The sequence below is a fragment of the Serinus canaria genome, chromosome 5 (genome assembly GCF_022539315.1).
Source record: "Serinus canaria isolate serCan28SL12 chromosome 5, serCan2020, whole genome shotgun sequence".
NCBI classification, from domain to species: Eukaryota; Metazoa; Chordata; class Aves; order Passeriformes; family Fringillidae; genus Serinus; species Serinus canaria.
This window is the reverse complement of record NC_066319.1, coordinates 24617866-24644041: the sequence shown is the minus strand read 5'-3', so window position 1 is coordinate 24644041 and position 26176 is coordinate 24617866. Positions and strand designations below refer to the sequence as shown.

At 46.1% G+C, this 26176-nt stretch overlaps 1 protein-coding gene across 2 annotated transcripts; it reads right to left on the bottom strand.

Moving 5' to 3' along the window:
- Positions 1-483: 483 nt before the first annotated feature.
- Positions 484-18814, bottom strand: SPINT1 (serine peptidase inhibitor, Kunitz type 1). Of its 2 annotated transcripts, none has more exons than XM_018907681.3 (11): positions 18620-18814; positions 17967-18438; positions 10419-10570; positions 8909-9047; positions 7863-8033; positions 7158-7184; positions 6136-6261; positions 5172-5222; positions 4201-4371; positions 3442-3498; positions 484-2408 (listed from the first exon to the last, which is right to left on the bottom strand). In XM_018907681.3, the coding sequence occupies exons 2-11, from the start codon at positions 18394-18396 to the stop codon at positions 2215-2217; spliced, it is 1518 nt and encodes a 505-aa protein (XP_018763226.2). In that variant the 5' UTR covers positions 18397-18438; positions 18620-18814; the 3' UTR covers positions 484-2214. The 2 variants fall into 2 exon arrangements, with proteins under 2 accessions (XP_018763226.2, XP_009100321.2); XM_009102073.4 differs by having other exon boundaries at positions 18641-18813.
- Between the last annotated feature and the right edge of the window lie 7362 nt (positions 18815-26176).

The following is a 26176-nucleotide window of genomic DNA, read 5'->3' as shown; positions in this document are numbered from 1 at the left end:
GCCAGGGTGGCCAGGTCAGTGGGGCAGGGCAGTGCCACCTGGTTGCTGTACAAACCCACTGCCAATTAGCCAGTTACATTTAGCTGACTTTACATCGCAGTTCTTGAGTGATCACCAGCCTGAAGACACAGTTAGAGCAACTCCTGTTTAAAGAATAGTGTCTGCTTTTGGTTTCAGACCCAAAGCCCAAACCAGTCTGACCAGCTGGAACCCAGTTTCAGGTTACACCCTGCCTTGCTCTCTGGGTGACTTAGTGGGTAATAATCTTCCTCCCAGAACACCCCGTGCAGCAGTTTCCTCTTCAGGTATCCACATATGTTGCATCCCCGCTTCCAGCCCTCCCCACGCCATGGGATGCTGCTGCAGCAGCTCTCCCGAGATACCACAGCTGGGGCAGATGAAAGGGTGTGAGATAGCAGGCATGGGAACAGTACCTGCACCCTCTGCGGGTCATTGCTCCTCAGACACCACTCCCAAGCCAGATAAGACAAACATCTCTTTATTATCAGAGTAAGCACACACAAAAATAAATCAAGACATTAGGTTTATTGCATAGGCCATGATAGGCTATGGGAAAAACAAAGAGATGGAAGAAATGATATGAGACAGGTCACAGAAAGGAGGAATCTGACCCAGGAACACTGAGGCAGTTGCCTGCGATGGGGAGAGGCATGCAGTCAGAATGCCAGCAGAATCTGGGCAGCAGTTTCTTTCCTTTCAGCCCAGCCATCAGCCCAAGTAGGCAGCTCTCCTGTCACTGTACTTGAGAGGACATGAGCTATGTCCTGAGCTGGGAATGGCTTCACCAGAGCATTTCAGAACTACTCTGCCCTTGGCCCTGAAAGAGTCCCAAGCATTTAAACTGAAGCCTGTACATAGATTTATGCTTCTTACACACACCCACAAACACACACACACACACACACTGATTTCCTCTTTCTTCACAGCAGTTTTCCAAGAGCAGGAGGGGCACTGGAAGTTTAGGGAACTGATGCCAGCAGACAGCACATCAGGCCCTTCACAAATAGCTTCTTCTGCCTCAAAAGAAATCCTCAGCTCACTGAGCTACAAGCCTGGACCAGAAGATGCAGGACAGAGCTCGGGAGCATCTCACTGCAAAGGGACTACAGGGGAGCATATAGGACCAGGACTGGGAACAGGACATTGGCAAAGTGGGGATTTCACATGCTGCCTTGGGGCCACAGATGAGCTTTGGACCTCCCAGAGCTGGGCTGGGCTCATCTTGCATCAGAAGGGACAAGCCAGCAGGAGCAAGGAAGCTTGTGGATATTAGGTGGTGGTATCCAGCCCACTCCTGTGCTTTGGGAGATGCCAGGGACTTAGGTCAGGCAGTGTGCTCAGAGGAACATGCAGTAAAATCAGAGCTGCAGCTTTCCTGCACAATCAGCAGGAAAAATATGGACATTTACTTCATGTGAGAATAAATAGATATTTTCTCAATGTGTTTGGGTTCAGACTGAACACTGCGAAAGCAACCAGGGCAACTCATAGAGAGAAAAACGGTGAACACGAACTGTACACAGGAGACTGAAACACAGCAGCCAGCCAGCAAAAAGTCTAGCTGTGCTTTTCTGTTAAAAAAGAAAGCCTAGTGACTCAAGCAGGTATTTCTGTTTCTGTCCATGTTGAAAACAGAAACTGCCAGAGAGTGTCAGAGAGCTCTTGGTTCACGTCTGAATGATTATGTGAATCCCATAGACCTCAAGGGATGCACCACAACCAGGTAGACTGCTGAAAGGCAGGGCACTTTGCAGAAGGGGCGGAAAATACAAAGCTGAATGGCAGAAAGTGACACTGAAAACAAATTGCTGGCTCTGGTGAGCTTGCACCATTCACCAACATGAATGCTACACAGATCCAGTTCCAGACCCCTTCAGGAAGTTGAGCAAAGCTGTGCCCCAGGTTTGAGCAGTAAGAAAGATGTAATTCAGAGTTTCACTGGATTGTTTGAGGTCAGGAACGGATGGATGTCAGAGAGCAACAGAATGCTTCCAGTTCCTCCCTTTCCAGAGCAGCCATTTAGCCTAGACAATCACAAGTACTAGTACTGCCAAGTCACAGTTAAATCTTGGCCTGATGCTCCAAATGTCTTCACAGAGAACGAGTCCTTCAGGCACAGACCTGTGTCTAAAAACAGAACTCCAGAAGTTTTGGGGAGTGCCCCAGTGCTGAGCTGGAGAGAGATGCTGTAGATCAGACTGGTTTGATGCCACTGCTGTAGAACAAATGCTCAGTGTCCTCTGTGGTGGAGAGGGTTGAGTTGGTAGCAGTGGGAGGCTGACGGCGGTGGCTGTTCTTCTTTTTCTTCAGGAAGAAGTAGCCAATGAACACCAGGACCACCATGATGCAGATCCCGAGGAGCACAGCAATCACTACCTCAAAGGCACCTGCAGGAATACATGAACATGTTAGAAGGGATGCTAAACAAACTCTGATGCAGCAGGAGTGGCCACGACAAAGCAAGCACAAAAGCCACTGCAGAAATTGTGCTGGCAAAGAGGCAACAGCTGACATGACAGCACGGTGGTCACTGTACACCCACCGGCAAAGAAGAAAGATGGCAACTGCATGGCACAGTTAGCCTGTCGCTCCCTAATGATATTTCCCATCATTTCCCAGATGCACCACGCCCTCTAAAGGCTGTTCCGTGACTTTGGCAGGCTTGGCCATTTGACAACCCTAGGAATATAAAATCTTTCTGCAACAGCAGCCTTGTGTCATACCTCAACAGGAAGGCCATCAAAGGGTGGTCAAAGGAGAAGGCACCTCCTGGCTGGGATAACATTGAGGGAATGAGCTATGGAGGATAGGCTGAGTTTGTGGGAAAGTACTCTTGGCAGTGGTGTGAGCACTTCTTCTCCAACCAAGTGGAGACAGTCTAACATGATGCTTTTGAGAGACAGTGTGAATTTAAAGATTAAATCAATCTCTAGGATTTAAGAACAATAACCTGCATGTCACATTTTTAAAAGTATTTGTATTTCAGTAGCATTGGCCTTTTTCAGTGCTGTAGAGAGGTTGTATAGAGTCATCACATTTCCCCACAGTCTAGCACTTGGTATTCACATATCCACTTGAGCTTTCTTTCTTGTAGAAGTTAGTAGTCCTTATGTGAAACTGGTCCTTAGGAAGAGTTTTACTTCCCTTCTATTGATGTTGAACTGTGGAACATTCATGCAAGTTGATGGAAAGAAAAACAGGAGTCTCTGTAAGAGCTACTGAGTCACAGACACAGAAAGAAATGGACCACAGCACACAGAAGCACCTCTTGCCACTGCCAGCATCCCATAAATCCCACACTGCTCCCCCAGCTTCAAAAGGGGTGGGGGAGAGAAGACTACTCTTTGCAAGGAAAGACTAAGTATTTTTCAGGACAAGAAAAAGCAATAAGAAAGACTGATTGGGAAAATTTTTACTCACTTAACATAGCAGTTTGGGACTCAAATGATTCCCATCTTCGGCCAATGACATCTGCTTCTGAATTGGGAACACAGGGCGGAGAAAAAAAGTTTTACAAAGCAGGTTGGGAACAAGGGATAAGACAGGTTTCTGAGGAGCCTATTTCCAGTGCTCTGAAGTGACTGGAGAGCAGTCACTTCAGAGCACAGCATCCCTCCTCGACAGCCACGGTACTGAACTCTCAGAGTAGGCTGTGAAGCCCTGTGTAGCTGAGGGAGGTAGTTTGCCCCTTAACAGATACAGTTTGGCCATACTGCCAAACTGTATCTGTTAAGGGGCAAACTACCTCCCATTGGCCTCCAAAGCAGTATGTACCAAGTGTACAGTGTTAACCCTTTCCCTATTTTATTTAAAGCTTCAGGCTAGTAGGTGTCATTGAGGATTTTCTCAATTTCTCCCCTCTCACTTGGGGAGACCTGAAGCCAAGATAGGAGGCTAGATTCTCTTCAAAGCAGATATATCTCTGGTTAGTTTTGTTATCCTCCTTTGTATCTTCTTCAGCATCAGCACCAAAATGCTTTCCAGCTCTGTGAAATGACAGGCTGCATTGCAGAAAGATGCTGTAGATCCCCCATGCTGTGGGTCATGGCCAGGTTTGACAGCAGAGCAGCTTTGACTGAAAGCTCCCAAGGCACTGCCTCTTTGAAACCATAGAACTTAATCCGAAGTGGGTTTCCCAGTTTGATCAGTAAAACTCCATCCCTCACTATGTATGCTTACTTGTGATGCCTGAACATGATTTCATGCACTCCTCCTCTTGTTCAAAGTTGTTGCTGTTGCCACCACAGCCCCCGTAGGTGAAGGGGTCACATTTCTCCAGGAATGGGTTGTAGTACCAGCGGGAGATGCTCTCAGTGCACTGTCCAGTATCAGGCAAGTCCACACAGTGGCCTGGCAAAGCAAGGCAGAGGTGCTTTAGCCCAAGCAGTGTCTTCCCAGAGCAGCAAAATTTTCTGCTCACAACAAAAGAGCACAAGCACCATGGCAGAGTAAATCCATAGCCGGAGCAGTGGCTCTCAGGTCCCCACTGCTCAGTTGCCAGCTGGTCAAATTGGCAATGCCAAGGTGAGCTGGCACCTGCCATAAATCCAACTAGCAGGCAGGAAAAGGAACTTCAGAGTGTGGAGTCATGGTAAACCCTGGATTCACTCCCCTATGGAAATGACCTGTCCTCCCTGGGAGGCAGAAGGAAACATGAAGAGCCTGGACACACAGAAACCACAGATCAGCTCAGGTCTTCTCTACAACTGAGCTGCATTTAAGTGATTTGGAATATATTCTTTTAGCCCTATGATAGGTCTACTGTCTACAGTTTAACAAGCAAGGCAAAGATATGGGATTGAGCACAGACATTGCTGTGTCCCCCACACTGCTTTGGTTTGCACTATTAAAAAAAACAAAACCAAACCGTGCTGCAGGGTTCTGTACAGGCCAGGTACTGTGCCCAGCAAGCAACATGCAGGAGACCTACCTGGATGGAAAAAGTTTAGGCAGGAGAGTGAATGCCTGCTGTCAACAGCTGTCCTCAAGGTGAGAGAACAGGCCCTTGCTCATTTTCAGTACAGGGGCTATCCAGATGCTACACCTGGTTTTGGATTTATAGAGGGAAGCAGTTTTACCATGGAACAACAAAATGAAGAAAAAACTAAAAGCTGGCAGAGGTCAGCCTAGGTGCTCTGGATGGTACATACCTTGCTTATGTGTGACATTGATTTTCTGCAGTCTATTGAACTCACGAGCATCTGCAAGGGAAACATTTCATGTTACTTCTCTCACTAGCTGAAAAGAAATGCCTCTGTCCATGCTGACATAGGCAGACAGGGCTTTCCTGCACCTTCCTTTGCTATCACGAGCCAGGGGAAGGGAGATATCATTTGAGGTTCTTACGTACCTCAAAGCTATGAGAGGAACATGGGAAAAATAAAATGTAGTAACAAGAAACTCTTCCCAATTTCCAATCCATAGATACAGAGACAAAACTAAGGAAAATAAAGGCTGCTTTCTTATTTTTGTTTTCCATCAAGAAGTATGGGATGAGTCACTCCAGGTTTTAAAAAATATAAAAGAGCACTAGTGCAGAATATACAAGAGGGCAAGAGAGATGAATCATAGGCTTGCAAATCTAAAAAGGCAACAAAACACCCACACAGAGGAAAGAGATTATGGCAATTCAGAAGAGGTGAGGAAGGATGGAAGAAGAGAGGAGCTAGGGTGGATTTGGGCATCTCACCACTGTGCATTTACATTAGCATAAGAAGATTTTAAGGGGACTGTGCCACTGGACAGACTTGGAGAAATAGTGGTTTCCTTCCCCATTTTCCCACTCTAAGAGAGCAGGTAAGGTCATTCAGTGAGAAAAATATTGAAAGGGGACAGAAAGACAGGCCTGAAGTCTTACAGATAGGTGCAGAGAAGAGAGTCAAAGCCCATTTAAGAGGCAGGAAATGTCACAGAAGAAAGGTCATCTCTAGCAGTCAGCAGAGACATAGGACATGGCAGAACCTGCAAGCAGTAATACTGTGGAAAGAGATAGTGCAGGGTCAGGAGTTAAGAACAGAAGACACCAAACAGTATTGACTCAGCACCTGTAACTTACATTGGGCCCATTCCTGGGCAGCTGGTGAAGCTGTCTGAGCCAGAATTTAAAGTACTTACATTGTTCACAGTACATCTCATCCGATTCATCAGCACAGTCGGGAGTTTCATCACACTCCAGATAGGCATCAATGCAGCAACCATCCTTGCATCTGAAGAAGGGGGCCTGACAGTTCCCATTGCATACTGCATCAGAAACAGTTCAGATAGCTCATTAAAATTCATGGTTTCTCCCTGCCAGATGCTTTACAAAGGACTTAAAAGCTGCTGATAGGGCTGGCAAACAAGAAACAAGGCAGACTGCTAAAGGTCTCTCCTCAATGCCACCCTAAACTCAAAAATAAAATTTAAAAAAAAATCCTGTTTATAAAGGAAACATTACTCTGGAAGTACATAACAGGTGGAAGCAAGAATGAGCTATTCAGGAAGAATACGGAGACATTGCCCAAGCATGGGAGATTAAATTAGGGAAGCCAAACTGAAACCTGCACACTGGGCTGCAAAAGCTTCAAGGCTCTTTGCTCTAGAAGTGGAGCCCAGTGCTGAGTACTGTGACCAGTTCTCAGCTCCCCAGTGACAAAAAACATAGACATACTAGAGTAAATCTCAGCAAGAGCCTGGAGCACAAGACCTCCCATGAGGAGAAGACAAATTACAGAAGAGACATTCATTTTGGAGCACAGTAGTAAGATGAGCAGCAACAGACAGGAGTTGCAACAAGGGAAAGCAATTCAATGTAAGGGGAAAAATTATAATGAGGGTCATCAAACACTGGCATGGTTTGATCAGACAATGTGTACAATCTCCTTTTTCAGATACCCAAAACCAAACTGGATAAAGAACTGAGCAACCTAGTGTGACTCAAAGCTGGGCCTGCTTTCAGTAGTGGGTTGGATCAGATGACCTCTAGAGGTAATCCCCAACCTAAATTATCCTATGACATGAAAGTGAAAGGCTTACTAAAGAAATTACTCTCCAGTGCCTCACTTTCCACACTGAGTCCAAATCAAAAGCCACAGGAATGGACATGAGACACTCAGCCCAAGCTTGCAGTGGATTACACTGTCCTATGGGAGACTCACCTGGCTGTTGTCGCCCACCAATAGAACCTGAAGAGACAAGGGGAAAAATAAAATAAAATAAATTTACCACCACAGCGTTTTGTCAGCTTAAGATCAGCTTTACATTGCCTTCATGTATCACGTGAGAAGAGCATATTTTCTGGAAGGAGGCCCTGGATTACAGAGGTGAAATGTGACTCAGAGATCCAGATGAGCTGCACCTACGTGAGGCAAGCCTGCAGGAAGACAGGGGATCTTCCCACCACAAGGAAGACCATTTCCAAATTGTCTTTCTTTTCCAAGGCTTTAACCTCCTTCTTAAGCTGTATACTGCAATAGGCCTGGCAGAGGCTCAGTCCATTTATCTGAGCAGTATTAAATTGTTCTCACTAGCTTGAGGGTGGCAATAAGGGAGATTAATTTCATTTTGGGAGTGAAGCACTTCTGGCCCCCAACTGTATGATGCTGCTCTCTGAATTTAGGCTTCAGATGCAACACAAAGATTTCATGAGGGCTTCTGTAGCCAGCGGAATACCAGGGACACTGTCCAGTGCTTTAGGAGCTGAGTCAGGATACTTTGGCAGCTTAAGACTGTCCATCCGTAATTAGCCCAGTCTCCTCAGCTTACTGGGTTCTAACTAGGTGTCAGCCAAGAGGCTGCAGTACTTGTCCATAGGGTCATCCCAATCCTATGAGAAAGAGGGAGCTGGATTTTGAAGGACTCACCTCTGACATTCTTGCAGGCAAGTTCACACTCCTCTTCCCGTAAGTAGTTATTCTTGTTGGGCTTGCAGCCACCAAAAATGAACTCCTCACACTGCTGAAGGCTCGGGTTGTAAAACCAGCGTGGAAAAGATCCCCGACACCAACCCACTTTCTTTGGAGTCAAACAATGCTCTATCAAGAAAGTAAACACAAAAGGGTCTGGGTTAGATAAGTCCTTTGGAAGACTTTCTGTTTTGTATATGTGAAGGCAAACAAAATCTTCCAAAGGACATGTCTGAAAGGTTTATAAAATCTTGACCAACATGGAGAAGGAGAGTAGGGAATCATAGAAATAATTTTTTTATATGAAAGGGAAGTCACAAAACTGAATTAGAAGGTGCCACATGCATAAAACAAAAAGAGCTGCATCTCCACACAGCTCAGAGTTAAGCTGTGAAACTCCTTGCTTCAGGAGGTTGCTGCTTTTCAAAGATTACATGAGGTGAAAAACGGATTCGTACATGGTTATTAAACACAAAGACACCATCTTCTGCTTAAAATCATCTCCCAGCTGCAAAATCCTTGGGGGTTATTCAAGCATAGTAGAGATTTACTGATAGCATGTCACATTTTTGCACTTTTTAGAAAGTACCAAGCTCTGCACACTGTTGTACTGGACTTTGGTCAGATCTTTAGCATCACTTGACATGGCTGTTCTTATATTTTTATGGTACCTGAGGTAGGAGACATCCCCTGCTTAGCTACTAGTCAACCATTTGTCCAAGAACTCCTCACTCCTAATTCACTTGTAATGCTAAACACTTTCATCATTAAATAAAGCTATTAAAAATAAAATCCAAGGATACATGAAGACTCCAAAACAGATCACTAAGAATGCAGAGACCTTGCACTACTGGTGCAGGCTTTTACTGGGAAAAGCTGACATGCAAGTCCAGGCTCTTGGTTGTGCTCTTCTCCCATCCACCCTTCTGAGAAGAGCACCAATAATGCCAGAGCAACACCTAGGCTCAAGGACTCCAGGGAGATATGTGTGGGCTCAGGCTCACCTTCTGTCTGCTCAGAGCTCAACACCACGATGGTGATGTTGGTGAAGTCTTGCTGCTGTGCAGTGTCTGTGACAGTGAGCTGGAAGACGTAAGTCCCCACTTGGAGGTTGGAGATTTCTACCTGATCTTCTTCGTGCTTCTGAGAATGCAAAAGAAAGGCTTATGTAGGAGAAAAGTACTTCTAAGGAAGAAGTGACTGAAGCTATGCAAGGTCCATGTTCCTGTATTAGGGAGAAAGGAACTTGGATGGAAACCTTCAAGCAGATGTCGGCATGAAAAATGTCTCAGTACTAGACAATCCCCCCAAACCCATGGACTGGTACCCAACTGGAATAGAGAGACAACAAGTACCACAAGCATAATTAGATATTTCATGATTTGGAGCATTGTGAAAGTACAAGGAAAAATAAAAGTCTTTGGAAAGTACAGAAATACGTGTAGTTTTTATTTAACTTTTTAAAACTCAAAATCTATTATGAATCATTTACTTAGTGCATAGGGAATAAGGTAGCCGTATTTAATTATTTTGTCAGAAGAGAAAGCTACAATATTATTGAGACAAACTTTTCTTCTATATTTACAATAGAATTGGACATTCATTTCCATGCTATTTCTGGTTTTGATTAGGTTTCAAAAGAACACAGCCTCATATATAATTTTTATGTAGTTAATACAGCGTAATATTAGAGGACCTTTCCCCCCTCCACAGAAGTTGCTTTGGTTGGGCTAGTGCAAAGGGAAAAGGAAAGGAGCACTTGCTGTATTACACAGACCCCTTGGTACTTTTAGAGTTCGTCACTGCTGAAGTTCAAAATCAGTTGTGGGCCTGATGTACTGATTTGCTAATTCTTCCAAAAGGTGCCACAAGAACTCCATATTAACTCCATGGCTTCCCAAAGTATTTTGCAGAAGTTTAAAAGAAATAATTTGCCCTTCTAAAGCCGCAATTCACTTTTAACGTCAAGTAAATAGGCAGCATTCACACCCCAGAGATCTTGGATCTCTGCTCTAGCTCAGATAAAATAGGAGGAAGAAAATACTTTAAAAAGAGGCAAAGTCCAGGAAAAGCCCCAGGAGAACAGGAGAAGAGCCTGAGACTGGATTGTTCAGAGACAGAAGAGGAAATGCACTGAAGTGGACAGAGTAAAACTAAGAAAAGGCCCTTCACTGAACTATAGGATCTTGGGACCAGAGGCAGCTCTTGCATGGAAGCTCTGCCCTCTCAGCTGCTCCCACCCAGGCAGGTCAGATGTTGCTCGGGAAGGCTTGTGACAGCATCCTGTGCAGGGAGCCTGAGACCTAATGAGGCCAAACATGACACTTCTAAATAGTGTGTGAGGCAGGGAGGGCAACCGCAAGGACCGCTCCATAGTTTTTGGGAACAGGCTCCTGCATGGACTGGCTTGAAGAGGGAAGGACAAGGTGACCTTTAAGTCAAGGCTCTGACTGACCAACCTAGTGCAGAACACAGGTGCCATGAGCAAGGTGCTTATTCCCTGCAGCTCCCTACCTTCATCTCCGCAGAGGGGTCGCCAAGGATCTGCTTCCATTCATAGCTGACTATCCCATGGTCATCCGTGCTCTCCGTGCCTCTCAGCACCACTGGCTCCCCTGGCTGTACCCTCATGTCCTTGACAGCACGGGCTATTGGAGGGTGGTCATCTGCAGAAGAAATGTAGAACAAGGCTTGGGTAAGAGGCTGAAGGGTCCAGTCCTTGTCTCCACTACAGGAAGACAAGGGAAAGGGATTCTTCCAGGCTAAATCAATCCAGACTTCAACTGCTGAAAGAAAAACACTTTTATGGAGCTGTGTTTCTCACAGCCTGAGCGAGCAACAGGCAACCAGTACCAGTTATTACCAGTTATTACTGCCCTCACTAATTTAATAAGTCCACAACCCACTATGGCAGTCTCTTTGAGCCAGCTGGTTCCCTGGGCACTTTTGTCCACAGGAACCACCCAGAGAGGGTGGTCCTGTGGCTACAGCCGTTGCCTCTGAGAGTGGGATCACATCCTTGCAGAAGAGCACAGAAGAATGTCCGCCCTTCACTTGACGAGACGGCCTGATGTGGGTGTTGAAGAATGTGGAACTGACTCTCATCATTCCTCCCACTATCTCTAAGCACTACATTAGTGTATTTAGCCAGACCTGCACAATGTGGCACTTGGATGGGAAATATTTCTCTTCCAGCTCATCTTCCACCCCACTCTTTGACATATATGCCTTTAAAACAGTACCAAGAACCATTCATGAGATTGTTATTTTTGTACTGTTCCATGGATTAGCTTACCAGCAACTTCCACAATCTATTAAATGTTTTTCCAGACTGTAAGTACAAGAGGTGTAAACTGATCCTTGCCCATGCCAGCAAGAACAGCCTATACAATGACACCACTGAGCCTGACTCATAATTCCTTCTGTCTGATTGCAGGCTTTGTGCATAGCTCAGCCCATAAAACTCCACCTGGCAGCACCTGTACCAAGTCCAAGACTCAGTGTTCCAGCTCAGCCTGAGTCGTTTGTAAAGGCACCAACCATCACTTATAAGTTAGATAGAAATCACTCTGCCATTACACTGTTCTATCAACTGTGACTGAAGGGGAGGATTAGTGTCCAAACCCCTTAGAAAATTACTCCATTAGCTGATTATTTTCACTGTTGCAGACTTGCTCCTAATTTCCTGTTTGAATCTTGTGTATCTGGATTTAGATCCCAGCTGCTGACTCTTGCTGCAGTCTACTGAAGGGACATTTAATACAAGGCATATGTACAAAGAAACCTGACATTAAAACAGGCCACTTAGTTCTTTTGTCACCTTGCACACACCGCTGCAAGCTGTGGAAAGGGGACACATTCCTGCCATTCCTGCTAGGCAAACACCAGGAGCCAAGGAGAAAGGCAGCCTACTCCCTGCCACTGTCCTGCCAGGGTGAGCCCAGTAGGTGGGTGCAATTGCACAAGGAAAAGACCAGTTTTTCAACAACACAGAGGCTGATCCTTAACTTGTGACTCCAAATCATGTTTTCCCTTGACATATGTAAGCATGTACACTTTAAACAAAAAATTGCAGGCCAAACATCCAGCTACTTTAGTTTGTGGGTTGCATGATCAAGTAAAAGCTCAGTTCTATTCAATGGGTCAACAACTTCTCCAGTTCCCATCTCTGATGAGCCAAATTTACTCTCTTCCCGTCCAGAAGAAGAGTCAAGTGTATTTCTTTATTTGTGGTGACTGCCAAGGAGTAATGCTCAGTCGAATTTAAGGACCTGTTTTTTAAGACTATCCCTTTTCTCCTTAGGATGCCTGAAAGTTCAGTGACTTTGGAGTATTTCTGCCACACTAACTGCAGGAAGCCTTCCCTGGTAACATGGCTGTTTTCCACCTGAGCTTCAGAACCAAGTGCTGACCGACCCACAGTGAGTATCAGCAAACTGCTCATACAATGGAAATTCCACTCGGTTTTGCTCTGAAAGTCTATAGGAGAAATGAAAGTAACCTTTGCTATAATGCTCTTTCAACCATGGAAAGTTTCTGCTGTAAAACTCTGTAATTAACAGGGAGGTTAAAGCTTTATGATGCTGTCTGTGGCATGCTTTTTACTATGAAACATACTCCTGGAGTCACATCATAAGTAACAATTTCCTCTCCCATTTATATAACACATCAATAGGGGATGTAGCTTTTTTTATGATTCCAGAGGAAAGCATGATAGAGGGAATCCAAACCCCTTTAAAAAGTTTTATTACTCATTCTGTATTTGCCTGAGACCCTGATTTTTGCTTTTAAAAAAAATTACTCTTGTTTAAAAGCTCATGCAGTCAGTGGCTTGTCTGGCTTCACCTCTAATGAGTTAACTTGAACCAAAATTGATGGGGGAACTGGAATTCAAAAGATATTAATTTCTACAAGGGCTTCAAAAATAAGCATCTAAGTGGGGGAGAGACCCCACTAAGGACCTTGCTATGCAGGCACCATTGAAATCCCATGACAGAATGAACTTGCAAAGCTCACAGTTTGGAGGTATTTTTCTTCTGGAATTCAGATATTAGCTTTTGCCCTTGAGATCTATAGAAAACCAGATTTCCTCCATTCCAGAGTTTATGCAGCTACACCCTGAATAGTTGAGACTACAAAGCAATGCTTAAAAATACTTCAGAATGATTTGGGGTTGTCACTAGAAAGAGCTGGAAAGCTTTCTCATGGTGACTGAGGGCCTGGGGACCAGGCAAGGGAAAGACCTCACTGGGGACAAAAGCCACTGACCAGGCCAGGAGCAGAGACAGGAGGAAAAATGAGGCCACCCAAATTCCAGCATCCATGAGACACAGGACCGTGGAGATTTCAAGCATCAGAAGCCAGAAGAACCTGTCTGCTCCAAAAGCAGGTGGGCAGCAGTGTGGCTCTTCCCACAAATGCTTAACTTCTGCTCCTCATTGCTTCCAGGGAAGTCATTCAAAAGTGAGCATCTCCCTCACCCATCCACACTAGAAAACTCTCCATTTCCATGGGCAGAGGTAATGAAGGATGACACTGCTGCCACAGTATTAATTTGCCTGAGGTGGAAAGAGAGAAAAGGGAACAAGGCAATGCAATGCAGTGCCTGGAGAAAGAGAAATAGGGGCTCTTTCTTTAGGGCTTCATCCTGGCTGGGTAGCAAATACAGTCATGATAAAGCCATACAGTTTTCTAACAACTCATGCACAGCCAAGCAGCTCTCAGCATTAGTTTCTAGGGGTTTTTGTAGTGGTTTGTAAGTGGGGCACACAGCAGATCAACTTAACCTCTCTAAAACAATACAGTATGACTGAATGGATTATATTTTCAGAATAACATAAGATGCTGCTGTCCCTAGGTTCCCTCCATCCTTCCTCAGAGCGTGGGAAACCAGTCCTATTTGCTTTGGCAGGCAGAGGGAAAGACTCTCCCACAGGTATTGATGCTATTTTAGTGAAGATTGGTTTGTACCTGCAGTCTCTTCAAGGAGACTGGAGCTCTGGACACAGGACATGATGTAGCCACTTCAGTAAATGCTGCACAACAAACACTCATTCCACAGCAAGCGGAGTGGAACGCCTTATCACCCACTCTGAGCAGGGAGCTGGACCTTCCAGCTGGTCTTCTAGGACCCTTCCAGTACACATCAGCCTCTGAATCTGTGCTGGGGGTACTGACTGTGCAACTTCCCATCTCCTGGCCTGAGCTTAAGGATGAGCAGCTGGCTCAGGGCTCAACAGCATCACCCAAAGGGGACCTGTCCCAGCCCCAGCTGTGATACCACTGCTGCTCATTTTAATTGTCCACAGAATGGAAACCAGCATTGGACCAAACATTTGAGGAGGGATGAGCTTTAGTCTTGGGGAGCTCTTCTTTTGGAATGCATTAACAAAGTTTCAGCCTGCAAATCTCCCTCCATGGTGAGGCAGGAGCAGACATACCTGATCAGAACCCTGTGGCTCCCAAGCACTTCCTGTCTCCCACTCACAAGCCCTGGACTCAGCAGGAGTAGGAGAGAGTCACTGAGCATTTCAAAACAACCACAAAAGGTTCAGTTCAAGAAATGGACAAAGGTTCAGGGAGGTTATTTTCCAGTTTCACACCCAAAACTGGTTTGCCTAGACCAGAATAAGCTGGGCTAGTTACTTAAACACTGGGCTCCATTATAACCAATAAAGTGCATGGTGAGCCTGCCCCTCCCGGATGAGCCAGGCAGAAAACTCGCACCAAAGTTCAGGCTCAGGAATCATTTAAGAAGATTGTGCCTTTTAACAATAACATCAGAGACTTCAGGCTGTACGTTAGCTGAAACAGGCAAAAGACCGTGCCAAGCTGTCGTCACCAGCTTACAAAGAACTCAGAAGCTCTTGCTCTGCAGAACACTGAAAATATATTCAGAAGATGTGCAAAACCCAGATTTCAGCTGTATTCATTGCTGACTGTACCCACAGGTTTTTCTGAAGTCATAACACTGTAAGAGTGGCCAGGCCACAGTGGGTTAGAGCAGGTACCCCTGTCCTTGTGTTCACTTGCCATCCGTCGCTGTGGATGCCTGAACAAAAGCAAGAGCACTGCAAGAATATGCTCTTCCAGCTTTCAGCTACTTTCCATCAGGCTCCAGAAACACTCCAAGATTAAATCTGTCCATTCAGCAGCCCCCAGCTGTGTGCTCTCTTTCAAGTGTTACTTAGTCTCCTCTTAAACATATATAAACCTCTTAATTCAACAGGTCTGCTCCCTGTAGTAGCAATTGTAGTGTGGGTCTTATAACCTGTGACTTTTTTGTTTAATGTCACCCCCTGGAATCACTAACTGGGTATTTCATTATTCACTAGAAAAAACATGCATTTCATTCTTATCATTGCAGAGGGTGTTGAAGACTGATACAGGTAAAGGCCCCTAGGACCCCTGACAGCAGTGAACACAGGAAAGGAATGCATGATAAAGCAGCAGATAAGCTTCCTGCAGACCCCCAGGGCCAGAATCAGGGGGCTGACAGTAACCTGGCATCCAGAGTAATCACAAGATTTCAGGTATAGCAGTGATACAGCACAACAGCAGGAAAACTACACAGTTTTGTCTCCAGTCCAAAACCCGGGCCAAGATTTTGGGAGGAAGACCTGACATGCCAAAACCAGCTTCCTTTAATATTTGTTTCACCCAGCCTCTTCAGGCATCCCTAAAAGGTCCAGAAGCAAAAATGTTGTAGAGCTTCCTCATGCTGCCAGGCAGACACGCTCAGTGCCCAGAGGCTCCTGCACCTGCTCCATTGTGCCCTTCCCCTCTTCCCCCTCACTGACAGCCAGGCATCCACCCTCCTGTCCAGACAGGTCCTGCATGGACCCAATGCCAGCATCATGGCTGGAAGGGCTTGGGGTTTTGGTCTGGATTTTTTTGGTTTATATCTGAATCAAAATGGACATCCACATTTTTAAGTGTCTCATCAACTGCTGTAGAGAGGGGGACTCAGTTATTTCTCCAGTAGGATAACTCCCTTAATCTCTTTCCCCTGCTAGCCATCCAGTGTCATTCGAGGTTACTCAGAAAGCTTTTGGTATCAAAGACAATGCCCAAAAAACTCAGAGGAGGGAACCACATTTCCAATAAAAGCACAGCACGAACGTCACAGTCTGAGCCAAATAACAGCAGTGAGCTGCCCAGCGTCTGTCACTACAGCTGGAGACCGGCCTGGCACCCGACACCCTCAAAGCCAAAGACAGCTGTAGAAGAGACCTAGTCCCTCCTACATCCACAGCAGCCCGAGGCACAAGGCCCACGTGAGTAAGGAGAGGCACCCAAACTGCATTTCTGGAGTGCTTTTCACCTCTCACTGATAAGCCCGCCTGGGTCTTCCTGCTCCTAGGGGCGGATTACAAGACAGCAACTTTGTATTGGTGTCTGGGGTGCTGCAGTTCGGTGCCATATTTTAGCAAACATGTCACTGCTGGTCACACAGAGAGGCCAGCAACCCTGGGACACTGTCTAAAGATCTGCACACATGGAATGCCAGATCCTGGGACCACCCAAGGGACAAGGGGCTTGCAATCTTCTTGTATGAGGCACTGCTCCACAGAGGTAAAGAGGGTGAATTGCTCAACAGTACATTGTATTTTAATCTAATCTTGTGAAATCAGGATGTACTAGAGATGATGCATTCCCTTTTCCTCCTACAGCAAAGCATACAGGAGTTTAGACAGCTGCCAGCATGCCACCTCCATTCTTGGTGATGTGGCCTTCAGCTCCCCCCTTACTGCAGCTGCTGTGAAAAGGATCTTGAGCCTGGAATGGAGATGCGGGAGAACTGCTGAAACAGTTAGACACCTTTACCAAACGGCCCTAAAATCCAGTGGAAGCCACAAGCAGGGACAGAGGACCAGGAGGACCACTTCTGCCACACTGCTGTTCAAACCAGCAACACCCAAGGGCCGCTTCAGAGAAGTCGTGCCCTGCTCCAGCTCTCTCACACTGCTGCTGCTCAGGATGGAGAAGTGGTCATTGTGGAGTCTGGGGCCATTTCCCACCTCCAAAACACACAAGGCCTGAGGCTGTCACATCCCAGCAGAAGATCAAAGATCTATTCAGCTCACATCATCAAGCCCCTGCACCCACCTGGATGCTCCCCTTGCCATCTTCACAGATCCTTCCCTTCCCACAGGTGGGCTGGGAGGGGGTGTGAGGAGGATTGTCCATAGAGATATCCCTAACAGCCCTGCCCAGGGACCAACAAATGATAAACTGGTTATGGTTGCCAAAGACCCAGTCAGGCTAGAAACATGCCAGTCTTCTTAGGCTTCAACCAAAACACAGGCGGAGGGGGCAAAAGGAGATGCTGCTGTGTTTTCAGTGTTTCTGAGCACACTGCAGTTCTTTGGAGATGGCAGGTGGCCAGCTTCAGATTAGTTCATTAGTTCACCTGGCTCTCTGTGTCCAGGTGCAATCTTTTAAAACAGGGAAACAGGGATTGCAGAAGGGAAACCCACCTCCAAAGGGGAAGTTTTATGACCAGCCTCCCCCAGCTGCTCCTCTCCCAGCAGCAGCAAGCAGAAACAGCCCCAACAAGCAGAGAAGTACAGACACACCTCACCATCAAGGCTGCTGTTAAATAAAGGTAAGTGGATTGCATCCTGCCTCCAACCCCTGAGCAATTAAGAGATTAATGCAGCCCTTTAAAACATGGTGATGCGTAGATTTTTAGAGGATTTCACTTTCCAACCTCAAAGGTCCAGGGAAAGGGAGAAGAAAAATAACACCTTTTTCTCTACATTGTCAAGTAGCAAAAGCTCTGACTTTGGTTAATCACACACTCCACCTGCTTCAAACAGGTTAGAGATTCCCTATTCATTCACTAACAAGTAAACTGAGGCACAGATCTTAAAAATGAGCATTGGGGTTTGGGAAATACCTTTGTGGCAGAAGAAAACACAGAAACACCATCTTTAGCATCACCCTACCCCGAGTGTTTGGCAGCACTGCTGCTCATAGGATGGCCGGAGGAGCTGGCACCGAGTAACCATTAATGCTCTTCCAGACCCGGCTGGCAGGGATCCATTACGGGCACCTTACCACTAGGTCTATGATTCTGCATTGCCAGGTAGGAATCGTACACGTCCTTCTTCAAGAAGTTGAGAAAGCCGATCTTCCTGGCAAACCTGCAAACGAAAGCCTTCTCATAGAGGCAATTGAGGAGAAAGCAGCCCTGGATGCGGTCATCCTCCGAGCGCGGGCCCTGCTCCACGAGAGCCAGGTTACAAGCGGGGTCCTTACAGCAGGCTCTCATGCAGTCCCTGCTCCGATGCACCATGGGGGACGACAAGAAGGTGGCTCCATTCTGGACGGAGGCGTCTGTGTCCAGCACCCAATCCGGCAGCCCTGCCGTAAAGTCCTCCAGGCACATTTCACCGAAGGGTTTTTCCTTCTGCCCTTCGCCCAAGTGCAGCACCAGCACCAAGCAGAGCCAGGGTACAAACCACGGCCCCGGACTCCTTCTGGCCATTTTGGCGCCCCGTTCTCACTGTCTTAAGGCTTCAATCCTTTCCTAAAGGAAGGGAGAAGACATATGAAGCTAAGAGGGACAGTGTTCAGGTGCAAGACAACCCGGGGCGAGAGTGAGCCGGAGCATGGCCGAGGCTGCGCTCTGGATTCCGGCTCGACCCGAGGAAGCCGGCGCGTCCCCTGACCCTGCACCTCAGCCCCAGGCATGTGCTCTCAGCCCCCACCTGGGCGCTCTCAGCCCCCACCTGGGCGCTCTCGGCTGAAGCTGCTGTGGGAGCGGGGTGTCCCCGCCGCCCCGCTGTGCCTTCACCCTCAGGTGCGCCTTCAGCGGCGTCCAGCGGAGACAAAGGCTCGGCGAGCACAGGAAGTGAAAACCAACTCCCTGGGAGAGTGGGGAAAAAAAAAATCAAGTCACTCCCTTGCGTGTTGAATTGCGTAAGAGGAAGGGGAGGAGAGGCAAGCTGATACGATCTTCTACTCCCCTTGGAGCCGAGCCGAGATGGATTCTCTCGCTCCCGCAGGTGCGAGGGCAGCCACTCTAGAGGAGCATCCCACCTGCCGGGTGCTAGCTGCATCCCAGTGCTGAGGATGCTCCAGAGGAACTGAAAGCCGAGAAGGAGGCGATCTGTGTCCTGTGGCAGTCGCCCTTGTGCTCCGGTGTGGTCACTGGCACCATTAGCCTGTGTCTCGCTAACCCAAATGAGTCAGCCTTGCAGCCCCGTCTGCAGCGCTCATCGCTGTTGCTGCTGCAAGAGGTTTTGTGCTCAGTGCAGGCATCCCCAAATCATGAATTCACTGCTCTTGGGACACAGTATTTTTTATTTTTATTATTTATAATTATTTTTTTACAGCTAAAGCCCTTGGGATCATACCTGGAGTGTGCCTGAGTGCCCGGACCCCTGCTACCCCAGCAGTGAAAATTTAAAGTAATCACCCCCCACTCTCAACAGTTCTTCACTGTTCTCCCCAATCTCTTATAGGTTAGCTGTGGTCCATCTGTAATGCCCTTGCCTTGCAGGACAGTGTTGTTTGGGGCCACGGGAATGCAAAGGTTGCCTGTCCATATGTTTTCCCCCTTCGTGCTTTTATTTGCAGCTCCATGTTTAAATTCCTCTGTTCAGCACATACACCTGTGTCATCCACCCTGTCTGTCTGTAAACAGTCCTAAAACCCCTGGGCAAACTGCTCTTATCCCTCTGTCATTGTCCTTAGCAAGGCTGGGAGGGTTGGTAATTTGCTTGGACATTATTTATAATGAAATATTTCATCACTTAAAATAACAACAGCAAATATGAGATGGCATTCCATGGTATGTTTTTGGAAAGAGATGGTGAGCAGCAGCTGTGCATCAAACAGCAGTGGGCTTTGTGGTTTGGGAGACCACTCTGGTGTCCAGGATTTCAATTATTGCTGTTTCTTTCTGCAACTCTGATCCAGGATTTCAGGAATCCTCAAAGGATTTCTTGAGAGTTCTTAGAGACATGTTTCCTGCCTCCTGGCTGTAACAACCATGACAGGAGGATAGTATTGTGGGAATATAATTTTTCCTTACCTCTAATGACTTTCTATGGCCTGATGTTGACATTTGTATAATACTGACATCTGTTAGGAAAAAGGAATTGCTTCAATCTGGCAGTGGTAAAGTATAAAATAAACCTTGAAAATTGATAGAGAAAATATGAATATCTGCAGAGCAAAGAGATGTTTGCTTTCCTCATTGGCTTTGTGAGTCTTTGTCAGAAGAAGCATCCCACCCCATTTACAAACCAGTTCTTTTGGACTTGCCTGCAGACCATGCAAGCATAAAGGGGGAGCTGACCTTGCTTGTTTTGTTCTATTTGGACATCTAAATATATGCAGGAAAAATAAAAATGGCAACAAGGTTGTCCCCTTCTGTTCTGCAGTGCCTGAGATGCTCTGCTGGGAACTCTCTCTTGTGTTTAACCTGGAATAGATTTTTCCTGGATAAATATTCAGAGCCTTCAGAGTGGAACCAGGGAAGGTTCAGTTCAGTTCTCTGGCACAGGAGCAGGGAGCAGATGGTCCCATGGCAAACCAGTGACTGTGTTTGGATATCCCCACTGGCAGAATTGTGCCTAAATGCTGCAGTTTGGTATTTTTGTCTCACTGGTAAAAATTTAATCTGCCTCAGCAGTAGTGTTGTGTTACATGTCAGAAGGGCATGATGTCTCTTCTGCTTGTGCCAAACAATATAGGACTAATGTAATTCCTACAAACACAGAACTGTGAGGATTAATTGATTAGCATCTTTAGTGTCTCCCCCCACTTTAAAAAAAATATTTATGAAAGGATGAGCCCCTTCATAGGAGGGTGAAGCCTAGCCTTTAGAATTGGTGTTTTTATTGGCTTTTACTCGTAGCAGAAGGCTGTGCTAAGTTCTGCTGCAAGGTTTTCTGCTGTTCACCCCAACTGTCTTTATAGTCACTTCATACTTAGTTTTATTCAGTATATTAAGTAACAGTAGCACAGTTTCTAAATATGCCCAGTTTATTCTGGAGGAATTCAGTAATTAAAATTTTAGTTGAGACTGGGCGCAAGATCAAGGACTTCTACTAGGACCCCCTCTCTGCGGCAGCAGCTCTTCTTCCAACTCAGTAACTCAATTTTTGCTCTCCTAACCTCAAAATCCCATTACAGACCTCATCTCCTGCAAAATTAATAAATTCCCACAGCTTCAGCTGAGACATGTATTATTCATGTTAGTGTGAAAGGAAAGTAGGGTGTGTGATTTTATAACTTGGGAGTGTTTTTAAGGGGTCCTGATACAGTGAGTCATTGTTAACTTTTGTCTGTCTTTGAAATGTCTGCTCTCAGTCTGGAAAGAACTCTTCCGACAATGACTCGGGGGTAAATCACATATAGTTTAATATTTGACTAAGATTAAAAGAGGTCTTAGACATGCATGCCTTGTAAAAAATGCAGTGCAAGAGCCTCTATCCCCTGACTTCTTTCTGTGTGATTGTTCTTGAGACCACAGCACATTTGGTAGCTGGATGTTCACCTTCCTGGAGGAAGTGACTCCAACAGGCAGAAAAATAAGGAAGCCTTGATTCAGGTTTCCCTTTGCCCCGCTGTGCAGCCCAGCTCCACGGCATCATCATCTGCAATGACTTCCTCCCACCGGCTGCTGCAGATGAATCCATTCTGCTGTGTTTTACCTGGGAACCGCTCCATGTGTAATTAACACTTGGGAGACAGGTTTGCTTGCTTGTTTTGTTGTATTTGCCTCAGGTTAAACCTCCTGGTGTGGTTTAGGGGTGAGACCCGGATGCAAGGGATGGCACAAAGATGTGGTAAAGGAAGGAGACAGGAAGGGATCTCATCAGGCTATGACTAACCACTGGTCCTGTGGAACAAAGCAGGAGAAAGGATGACAGCCTGCTGAGTCCTCCTGAGAGCCATTCCCATTGCATCGGGGTAGCTTTGGGGAAGGGAGTTACAATGAGGGTATTTTGTTTCTTTGGGGATGTTCTTGTCTACGGTTTCATGGCATAGGTTTCTATTTTAATGTTGCTGGTCAAGGTAAACCCTTAAAGGCAGGAGCAATGGGAAAGGAAGAAATGGAAACAGTGTCTAGACTGGTTACACCAAGTAAGTATTTGCATTTTTTCCCCGTCTATGCTAGGCTTTTACAGGGAGATAGGTATGGAAATGTGAAGCAAAGAACCTTCAATTTGCAGGAACTAGAAGAAACTTGCATTTCCCACAAGTTCTTGCAACAACTTGACCTGTTTTTCATTGCACCTGTGGGTGGAACAGGATTGGCCATAGGGTTCCCTATAGGCTCTCCTCCACTACTTCCTACAGCAACTGCATCCCCAGAAATCTTTCAACACCTTCAGGCCAGCTGCCAGTGCCTCCTGAGAAAGTCTGCTCTCCCCTCTGCTTGTAGATGGCAATTTCCCTGCAGGTGTGAACAGTACAGCCCCTGTAAATGGAATGGTACCCTTTCAAGGGGACTGGGTCATAATAAACTGATTGGTGCAAGAGCTGTACAACCTCTGCAAGCCTAAAATGTTGAAAGCAGGCTGGAAAAAAAGGAAGATCCCCTTCAACTATTCAGTTTGAATAGTGCTTTTATTGTCTCCAACTCCACCATTCAAAGACTTGCTGAAACTTCTGTGTTACATGAAAACATTGATCATGCTATGAGTGTCTCAGACCTCTTCCTCTAGGGAAACAGCAGTGTAATGAGGGAGAGGAACAACCAAGAGGGAAAGAAGAAAAAAACAACATGGGCAGGTTTTCAAAGATCTCCAAACAATTATTTTGGCATCTAATTCATGTTTCACCTAAGTATTCAAGGGGAAGGGGGTCTTCTTCCTCAGTGGAGATGCTTACTCAACCTGCTGCCTCCAGCCAGTCTGTTGATGGACACAGACAAGGAAAACTGGTGTGTCAAAGGAGTAGGTACAGCTATTTCTCATTTACCCTTCTGAACTGCTGATGAGACATCAGCCTTTATGCTTCACTTGACTGCCAGTAACTGAGGCCAGAGGAAGGGCAGGTGGGCAGGCCGGCTCACCTGACCTCTTTATTGCTGAGACCTCTCTGTTCTCTGAGACAGTGTCAAATGTGCAATTTGGATCAATCAGTCAAATTGGGAAATGTTTTCCTCTGGCACTTGTCATTATTCCTTCCCAGTGCCCTTTCAGTGCCTTATGAAAGGTGGGCCTGTCAGGAGAAAGGAATAAGGCTGGTTACTGACACTTGGCTGAAGAGTGTAGAGGCTTCTCAGCCTGTGCTGATGGGAAGGTGGTAGTACTTCTCAGGTGAAGCTGAGGACTATATGAGCTGGATATTCCTTTCTGCTTCCCTGCATCTCCAGAAGTTGAGGGTGAGACATGATGCATTCTCCCCTACTCACTAGAGCTCTGGGGCAATGATGCAGGCTTTTTGGCTTCCATGCTCCCATGGAGACACTGAAAAATAAAGTGGATGATGGACATCAAGGTGCTGGGTGTACTGGGGTTGCTCACCTAGGGCTCTGGATTTTTTAAATCTCCAGTCCTGGTTACTCTGTCTTCTTGCACAACTTTATTTCTGTGCCAATTCCTGTTCCCAGGAAGGAACAAAACCTCTTTACCTTGTGGTGTCACTGTAGTATTGATACAGTCACCTCTGCTGGCTTCTCTGGTTTAATTTGTGTTAACTATCACACTTGCAACCACAGGGAAAGTGATTATTTTCTAAAGCAGGTGGAGAGTGGCTTCTGCTGTCTTGAAGGGAAACGTTCCTCACTAGGTTGGTACTCAAAGGAAAGGGCCAACCTGGTTCTGTGGAAAGATGAGCTGGGGCCCTGCTGAATTATTAAGCACACACCAGAGTCATCAGCTCAGGAAGAAAGAGAAGCACCAGCTTAGGTCACAGGTGTGGGATGGAGATTACTAGCTTCAAGAACAGAGGAGTGTAACTGGATCTGACTCATGCCCTTGGATGCTCTGCTGCCTGGATCAATATCACAGCTGTTTGGTACTGTGATGCCTATGCTCAGCTTGGTTTGGTGGCCCTCTCTGGCACCACAGACAGCCTTAAAAGTCCAACTCGACAGTACTGAATCCTCCCCTCCTTTCAGAGGCACCTCACTTTTAGGGTAGGCCTGGAGGATCAGCAACCCCAGGTCACACACACAGAAACTGAGGCATAGTGTTTCTTTCAGTCTAACAGTTCAAATATGTTGGCCATGTTTAAACTCCCTTTGTTCACCAACATAAATGATATGCAGATTTGCAGAGAAGACGATCACAAGCAGCTGCAGCAGGAGGTCCATTGGAGCTTATGTGTGCACAGGTCTTGTGAACAAACAGATTGTCTGATTAAATGCCTTAGTTGCCCAAGTATGTGTGTTCACTCCAGAAATTTTGTCCAGGTTGTATGTCTGAGGCTATAGGGAGAGATAACTAGGCTGAAAATAAGATTCCATCTCCTAGCCATGCCTGAGATCTCTGAGATTCTCTCCAAACAAAATGGTGAATGTCTTTTTGTCCCTTTGGCCATGTGAATCTGCTGTGATGCAAGCAAAGGACAGGATGGGGTGTGGCACTGTGATGGAAGTCTCGGAGCTGTGTTTGTTTTGGTGGCAGCTGGCATTTACCAGCACTAGCAGGTGGCTGGTGCACCCATGGGATTTGCTGCCTCATTCAAGGGGACAATATCCCCTACCTTGAAAGAGGCACCCAGTCCTGTTCCTGCAGGAACTTCTGCCCCACCCACTGATCTTGCACTGCTTTTGCTTCTTTTTGCTTTAATCATAGATTAAAACATTTTATTACTGGAGGAAGCCTACTTTATCAGTGAACATTTGTTTCTATATTGCCACCTTCTTATTACAACAAATTCATGACTCAGCTGAAATAAGCCAAAGCAGTATGATGAACATCCTGTAATCTGGCTCATTTTGGCTTGCAGCTTTCCTGAGAGGGCCTCTGACATCATCCCCAAATGTCTTGTTCAGCTGTAGGGTGGCACTGACGGACCAGCAGGAGGGCTTGTGCCCCTTCTTTGTGACTTTGCTGATGGAGTACAGGCCATGGGGTGAGTCTGTTACTCAGAGAACAGGCCTGTGAACCTTTTCAGATGTGGCATCTCAGCTCTAATGAGGTTACAACTTAACAGAAGTTCAAGCTATTTGAAGAGCCACTAGAGCAGGTTATGTTCCCTTTTCCCTCATTTTCAAAGCTCTCCTGTGACTTCTGGATCCTCTGCTTCATAAATTCAACCATACTGACAGAATATGGAACCCTACCCTTCATGTAGAGATTAACTAAACTGCTCAAGAGCACCAGAGTTAGCACAAGGGATGGAAGAAAGGGGCTTCCCTGCCAGCCCTTCAGCTGCTGCAGACATCTGAGTGACTCAGAGATAACAAGTAGCTTTTCCTTTAAGTCTGGTCCTCTTTCTCTGCTCTTAATGCCAGGCTCTCTGGAGATTCTTGGGACCAAAGAAGTGCAGTTTCCCCCCTCTTTTCCCCCTTCAAATATGTCAATCCTTGAACACCAAAATAGAGCACTTCTATTTGGAAACAGGAATTTATCACCTGAATAAATTTATCATCTGTGTCCTTTGGTCCAGACTTACCTTGTGAATATCCGCCCATTTTAGGCCATATTAACCTTTGAAAAGTCAATAGTTGTAAAAGCATTATAAGTTGTTCAATGGGTTTTATGAGGTTTCCACTAGTTAAAGAGTCTCTGAAGAATCTGCACTCACTAAGTATGCACTCACAAGCCTCTCAACACAGATTTTTCTGTGTAACTTTGATCTAAATAAGGAAGTTTTAGGAGTGGAATTAGAGCAGGGATACAGCCAAGCAGTGAGGAAAAATGGGTAAAGCTGCTAAAATTAAAGCTAACAGTTGTCTTCTGAATAGAAAATTTAGGCTGCCAGAGAAACAGAGGAGATAATATCACTTTCAAGCATACTTTAACACTTTATTCTTAATGCATGTGAAAGCAAATTGCAGAATTTCCCATCTGAAAAGGATTAAAACAAAATTATTTTTTATTTTTTCACTCACATAAAGGATGAAAAGGGTTGTAATGGCCCTGCTCTTTTTTCTACTACCCTGTGTGCAAGATTTTGCTGGCTGGTTGTACTATCATCCCTCTGGGTACAGAACTGTGCCAGGGGTACTGGGCAAGCTTTGGAGAGACCAGCCCCTCTGCAGACTGCCTCATGCTGCCTGGCAGCACCTTGCAGCGGGAGAAGGGTCGGTTGCTTTTCCTTTGGCTTATCTAGTTCTTGGCCTCCAAACTGGAAAT